Source organism: Plecotus auritus, assembly GCF_963455305.1.
Source record: "Plecotus auritus genome assembly, chromosome: X".
Taxonomy (NCBI): Eukaryota; Metazoa; Chordata; class Mammalia; order Chiroptera; family Vespertilionidae; genus Plecotus; species Plecotus auritus.
Window position 1 is genome coordinate 1,552,784 of NC_137784.1, and position 7,801 is coordinate 1,560,584.

Sequence of the window (7,801 nt, forward strand, 5' to 3'; positions counted from 1 at the left end):
CTCTCTCATCATGGGTGTTTCTAATCTCTCTCTCCCTCTCCCTTCCTCTCTGTAAAAAATCAATAAAATATATTTTTTAAAAGAAAGACATGAGTTCAGCAGCAAAACCATACAGCTCTTTCCAAGACCGATGCTGAGGGTGGAGGAAGGGAGAGACCATTCTACCAGCGACATTCTGAGACCTCAGGAATCCCTCTGGCAATTTCACCTGTCAGTTTGCTCCCTGTTGGTCTGATCAGGTACCACAGGTGTCTGTCTGTCCCTGAATATTATGGTCTTGCCTCTCTCACCAGCACCTGAGAAGCGAGACCTCTGTCGAGGAGACCACCTGGATGCTGACGTTGGCTTTCTCCTGGTGGCAGGACTTTAAGGTAAAGGCTACCTCTCCCCACTTTATGTGCATGAGGTTGTATGTTCCATCTGAGAACATCAGAAAGAAGGAGGTGGTGTCGGGACAGACAGAAAAGTTGATTCAACAATAACAATTTTTTTTTTAAAAAAAAGGAAAGAATCATCATGACAGCATAAAGCACAGAATAGGGAATAGAGTCCATAATATTGGAATAACTGTGTCTGGTGTCAGATGCGTGTGAGATTTATCGGATGATCACTAAGTCATCCAATGTCTAATCAAAGGGGAGTAACCCTGAAACTACCCTAATATTGTATGTCAACCTTCAATAAAAACATTTTAAAAATTCTATAGTGTCCTGTTACTGTAAAAAAGGTCATATTTTACTGGAAGTATGTTTTATGCATTCTGTTATATAAGAGAGAAACAAAGCTATTTTTTGTTCTATAAGAGAGAAATAAGAGGGCTAGAGCAAACACAAAGGCAAGAGAATCAAGAATTGCTGAGCGTTTGAGATTTTACAAATCAACCAAAGGCAACCACCAACACTACCGTCAAAACCATAAAGACGAATTCGAGGGAAAATGCATGTGGAGACCCGATCCCCTGTCTTTCAATATTAGGACTGAGGCCGAAACAAGTTTGGCTCAGTGGATAGAGCATCAGCCTGCGGACTGAAGGGTCCCGGGTTCGATTCCGGTCAAGGGCATGTACCTTGGTTGCGGGCACATCCCCAGTGGGAGGTGTGCAGGAGGCAGCTGATGGATGTTTCTCTCTCATTGATGTTTCTAGCTCTCTATCCCTCTCCCTTCCTCTCTGTAAAAAAATCAATAAAATATATTTAAAAAAATATATTAGGACTGAAGACGTGAGAGGCCAGGAGAAGTTTCCCCCTGGACCCCGGAGGTGCCATGGCCCAGTTCCCGTCGATGGTCCAAGTCACCTCGCACCCGGAGTGCCTGAGGATCCAGGGGCCCTCTGTGTACGAGGACCAGGACGAGCACACGTGGGTGCCCCTCGTCATGGACACGGGAAGTGCCCTCCAAGTACGGTTGCGCCAGGAAGACATCCCCAGTGAGCACATTGTACTCACCAGCCCGTTGCCCTCGAGCATGATGCCTTGGGTGTGGGTGCTCTACCCGGGCGGCCGGTACCTCGACTCCATGTGCCGGTTCTGGCGCATCGTGGACCACGTCCTTGTGGATGGCCTGGAGGAGATGCACCTGGAGCTGCTTCCGGACCCACAGGACACGTGAGGGGGGGTCCTCAGGTTCATGTCTCCTTGAGCCCCAGTGCTTGCTGTCCTGCAAGGGGAGGGGGGTGTCTGTGCTGCTTTTCCGTGAACTCCTGGTGGTTTCAAACACTGTGCTGGTCGTGCGCTTACTGGACTTGAACCGTGCTTTCCCCCCGTTGTCCACCACATGTCTACACTCTTTCCCGATGATTAGAAGGGATTTCCAAGTGTTTTCTAACTATGTGGTCCCTTGTTCAGCTGCCTTTCTGTGAATTTATCTTGCTTTCCAACACTGTGCAAGAGCGCACCTCAATACAAGTGCACAAGCAAACAAGATCACAAAAAAGAAATAATAAAGAAGGAAGCGATACAAAATATTAGCAAACATGTAGAGCAATGAGAATCTATTCCTTCTGGAGGGAATAAAACGGATCGCTCCGTCTGGGAAAACTCACATTATCACTTAAAGCTACTCATTCTCATGTCCTAATACTCGGTAGTTTTGCTGCTATCCTCCTATATAATAAAAGTCTATGATGCTACGTGTCCCATCGCCTGGTGGTCCGCTCAACCAATCAGAGTGTAATATGCTAATGATATGCTAAGTCCGCTCAACGGCTCTCAATGATGTGCACTGACCACCAGGGGGCAGATGCTCTGACTGGCAGGTTAGCTTGCTGCTGGGGTCTGGCCGATCGGGACTGAGCGAGATGGTCTGGACACCGCCAGAGCGCTCCCACAGTCCCCTCCGAAGCTGGCCACCCTCCCGTGTCCCTCCGTGGCCCCGATTGTGCACCGGTGAGGTCTCTCAGCCTGGCCTGCACCCTTTCGCAATCCGGGCTGAGGGGTGCCTTCCCCCCACCCCGAGTGCACGAATTTCCTGCACCGGGCCTCTAGTCCTATATAATAAAAGCCTAATATGCAAAAAAGAAAGAAAGAAAGAAAGAAAGAAAGGAAGGAAGGAAGGAAGGAAGGAAGGAAGGAAGGAAGGAAGGAAGGAAGGAAGGAAGGAAAAGAAAGAAAGAAAGAAAGAAAGAAAGAAAGAAAGAAAGAAAGAAAGAAAGAAAGAAAGAAAGAAAGAAACAGAAACACAGTATGTAAAAGTTGATGCTAGAATTCAATTCAGGGCCTTGACCTAAAGCAGAATCTGAGGTCTCAGAGCAGGAAAGTCCATTTTGGGGGGAAGGAGGACGGTGGTGGCTTGAGTGCATTATTATTATTATTATTATTTTGGAGAGTTCGGCAAGGAGAACGTGAATCATACACGCCAATACGTCCTACCGGCCGGCTCTAACCTGGGCAGAACCCATGACACATGGCATCCGTGTTGGTATCTGTGAATGCTGTTCACTTTTTCAAAAGTTCATCGCCGTTTGTTACTCAGGATGCCATACTCATGCAAGCGGAACATTTAAGGAATACAGAACCCTGGCCAATGTGGCGGTACTGGCTGAGCATGACCTGATGAGCCAAAAGGTCACCGGTTGAATTCCCCATCAGGACACACACCCACTCTGTTGATTTCCTCTCTACTCCGGGTCTATGTGAGAGGCAACCAAATGATCTCTCTCTCTCTCTCTCTCTCTCTCTCTTTCTCTCTCTCTTTCTCTCTCTCAAATCAATAAAAACATTTTAAGATATAGTCATAAAATCATATTTTTACCACCCAGAGAATCCCATTAGTAACACCGTAATATGGATGTTTCTCAAATTTGTCATGACCTATACATATATTTTTTTTTTACCAAAGAAAGATCATAGGGACCATACGGCTGGAGGGTTTCCTTTCCTAAAAAAAGTTGAACAATATTGACTTTTCCTCCTAAGTAAATTCTACGGACTTTGTATGATCTGGAACATGTGAAAAATTTTCCCAAGTGACGCCCCCGTAAAAGTTACTCACCGCTGGTTTCTCAGAATCCAGAACAAAGCCACGGATGAGACCTGATCTCTCTGTACATGAAATTGTTGACTATGGTGTCCAACCACCATCCTATATCATAGAATCCTGCTGTGCCACGTGTCCGTTCAACCAGTCGGCCATTCAACCAATCAAAGCGTAATATGGGAATGATATGCTAAGGCCGTGGAACCGCTTGCTATGACGTGCACTGGCCACCAGGGGGCAGATGCTTGGATGGGTAGGTTTTTCATATTGTCTCACCAAAACTCCCATGTCTGTTTTCCTATAAAATATACCTCTTTCGGATGCAGAGAAAAAGGAACCCTCGTGCACTGCTGGTGGGAATGCAGACGGGGGCAGCCACTGTGGAGAACAGTATGGAGTTTCCTCAAAAAACTGAAAATGGAACTCCCATTTGACCCAGTGATCCCACTCCTAGGAATATATCCCAAGAAATTAGAAACACCAGTCAGAAAGGATATATGCACCCCTATGTTCATAGCAGCACAATTCACCATCGCTAAGATTTGGAAACAGCCTAGGTGCCCGTCAGCAGATGAGTGGATCAGAAAACTATGGTACATCTACACAATGGAATACTATGCTGCCATAAAAAAGAAGAAATTATTACCATTTGTAGGCACCTGGATGGAATTGGAGAGCATGATGCTAAGTGAAATAAGTCAGTCAATGAAAGAAAAATACCACTTGATCTCACTCATTTGGGGATAATAAAAAACATTATAAACTGATGAACAAAAAGATAGATACAGAGGCAGTAAAGCATCCAACAGACTGTCCAATCACAGCGGGAAGGTTAGGGAGAGGTGGGGGAAATAAGAGATCAACCAAAGGACTTGTATGCATGCATATAAGCGTAACCAATGGATGCAAAACATTGGGGGGTGAGGGCATGTATGGGAGTGGGGTGGGGGCAATGGTAAGATATGTACACATATAATACCTTAATAAAAAATATATTAAAAAATAAATAAAATAAAATAAAATATACCTCTTTCGCCCTGACCGGTGTGGCTCAGTGGATAGAGCATCGGCCTGTGGACTGCAGGGTCCCAGGTTCGATTCCTGGTCAAGGTCATGGACCTTGGTTGGGGACACATCCCCAGTAGGAGGTGTGCAGGAGGCAGCTGATGGATGTTTCTCTCTCATTGATGTTTCTGACTCTCTGTCCCTCTCCCTACCTCTCTGTGAAAAATCAATACAATATATTTAAAAAATATACATACATATATATATATACACACATATATATATATATACCTCTTTCCAGATATGCCTGGATGGCTGCCCTTCGGTTATTTCACTTTTTAAACAAGGACATTTTTATTGATTGATTTCAAAGAGGAAACCAGAGGGAGAGAGGGAGAGAAACATCCATGAGGGGACTCACGGAGCCGTGACCTACACACAGAAGATTGAGCCCGCGGCCTAAACCTGTGAGGGTGCCCTAACAGGGAATCGAACCATGTCCTCCTGGTTCATAGGTCGATGCTCAAACACCGAGTCACAGCAGCCGGGGAAGGAGACATCCTTAACGTCTTCAGAACCAGAGCATCATCCCCACCCCTCTCTCTCTAGGGAGGGGGTCGATGGATAAGTTAAACTCTCATTTCCAGGAAGAAATGAAGATAGAGTCCCGTTGATGGGTTGTGGACAACATGGGAAGTAATAGTAGAAACTCCAAGAATCAGGTCGATATTTCACGAGTAGATTATGACCACATTGATAACCTAAGATTTATGAATATTTGGGAGGCAATTTTATTATTATTTTTCTACCTTTTCTTTTTTTTAATTTATTGTATCAAGTTTTACATATGTCTCCCTTTTTCCCCATGGACGCCTCCCCACCCAGACATTCCCCCCCCCCAAGGGCAATCCCCCACCACCCCAGTGTCTGTGTCCGTTGGTTATGCTAATAGGCACCCATACAAATCCTCTATCCCCTCCGTCCCTGCCATTTGTCTCTGGATTTATTTTTTTTTCATGAAATTATGTTGATCGTTATATCCCACAAATGAGTGAGAACATGTGATATTTATCTTTCTCCGACTGGATTATTTCACTTAGCACAATGCTCTCCATCTCCATCCATGTTGTTGCAAATGGTAAGTATTCCTTCTTTTTTTACCACCGCGTAGAATTCCATTGTGTAGATGCACCACAGTTTTTTTAATCCAGTCGTCTGCTGATGGGCACGTAGGCTGTTTCCAAATCTTAGCTATGGTGAATGGTGATGCTATGAACATAGGGGTGCATATATCCTTTCTGATGGGTGTTTCTAGTTTCTTGGGATATATTCCTAGAAGTGGGATCACTGGGTCAAATGGGAGTTCCATTTTTAGTTTTTTGAGGAAACTCCATACTGTTCTCCACAGTGGCTGCACCAGTCTGCATTCCCACCAGCAGTGCACGAGGGTTCCTTTTTCTCCACATCCTCACCAGCACTTGTCATTTATTGATTTGTTGATGATTGCCATTGTGACAGGTGTGAGATGGTACCTCATTGTCGTTTTGATTTGCATCTCTCGGATGAGGAGTGACTTTGAGCATCTCTTTGTATGTCTCTTGGCCTTCCTCTGCCCTCTTTCGAAAAGTGTCTACGTAGGTCCTTGGCCCATTTTTTGATGAGATTGTTTATCTTCCTCTTATTAAGTTGCATGAGTTCTCTACCAATTTTGGAGAATAAACCCTTATCTGAAATAACATTGGCAAATATCTTCTCCCAAACAGTGGGCAATTTTAGTATTTTTAAGTGTGGAAATGCATTGTAGGAGAACGAAGCGTCTCAGCATTCATGTCACAGTGGGGAATTATAACCCACCCCACCCTTCTTTTCACATCGCTCCTGTAAATGCAGACTCTGACTCCTATGAAGCTTGTAGATAAACAGCGTGTTTGTATAAGAATCCCAGGAACTGATTTGATGAGATATGAACGCTGACCTTCCCAGTTCTGGGAGATTTGATGACCGACCTTCAACCTTAGAACCAGGAGGACAAAGACTGGGATGACGCACACTGGACCATCACCTTCCGCTTTCAAGATCCTTATCAGATTGGCCTGTGCTTGTCGGTACGTAGAGAACTTTTCATGTCCCACCCCCTGATCTCCTGGTTCTGCTCTGCCTCCCCCTCCTTATAAAAGCCTCTGCCTGCACTGAGATGTGGAGATGGGCCTTGGGGTGAGCGTCCCCCATCGTCTCAGGTTGCAGGCACCTGAATAAACCTCTTTCCTTTCCCACCAGCACCTGTCTCACGGGGACTGGTTTCTGGGATGTGAGTTTGTGGTACCTTTTGTGCGTTCTGGATGCATATATGGTACATGACTGCCTGGACATGTGTATCATGGACATTTTCTTTCTTCTGCAGGTGACAGCGGGATGCAGAGACAGGTCACAGGTGGGAGGAGCTAAGAACGGTGCTTTGCCTTCAGAGCAAGAAGAACAGGTAAGGAAAAGATGGATGGGAGGAGAGGAGGAGGAGTAGGAGGAGGAAGGATTGGGGTAGGGTCTGATCTGAGGGAGGAATTTGGACTTTGTGCATTGAAGTGAGATTAGCAGCCCTAATGGTTTTGGCTCAGTGGATAGAGCATGGGCCTGTGGACTGAAAGGTCTCAGGTTCGATTCCTGTCAAGGTCATGTACCTTGTTTGCGGAAACATCCCCAGGTGGGGGTGTGCAGGAGGCAGCTGATGGATGTTTCTCTCTCATCATCGATGTTTCTAACTCTCTCTCCCTCTCCTTTCCTCTCTGTAAAAAAATCAAAGAAATATATATTTTTTAAAAGAAAGACATGAGTTCAGCAGCAAAACGATACAGCTCGTTCCAAGACCGATGCTGAGGGTGGAGGAAGGGAGAGATCATTCTACCAGCGACATTCTAAGACCTCAGGAATCCCTCTGGCAATTTCACCTGTCACTTTGCTCCCTGTTGGTCTGATCAGGTACCACAGGTGTCTGTCTGTCCCTGAATATTATGGTCTTGCCTCTCTCACCAGCACCTGAGAAGCGAGACCTCTGTCGAGGAGACCACCTGGATGCTGACGTTGGCTTTCTCCTGGTGGCAGGACTTTAAGGTAAAGGCTACCTCTCCCCACTTTATGTGCATGAGGTGGGTTGTTCTAAGGGTTGTATGTTCCATCTGAGAACATCAGATAGAAGGAGGTGGTGTCGGGACAGACAGAAAAGTTGATTCAACAATAACAATTTTTTTTTTAAAAAAGGAAAGAATCATCATGACAGCATAAAATACAGAATAGGGAATAGAGTCCATAATATTGGAATAACTGTGTC

The 7,801-nt window shown here is 45.4% G+C and overlaps 1 protein-coding gene across 1 annotated transcript; it reads left to right on the forward strand.

The window, feature by feature from the left end:
- Nucleotides 1-1,263: 1,263 nt before the first annotated feature.
- On the forward strand, nucleotides 1,264-1,608 carry LOC308239467 (T-cell leukemia/lymphoma protein 1A-like; the record flags this gene model as incomplete). Its single annotated transcript, XM_080652271.1, has 1 exon — nucleotides 1,264-1,608. The coding sequence occupies one exon, from the start codon at nucleotides 1,264-1,266 to the stop codon at nucleotides 1,606-1,608; it is 345 nt and encodes a 114-aa protein (XP_080508397.1).
- Between the last annotated feature and the right edge of the window lie 6,193 nt (nucleotides 1,609-7,801).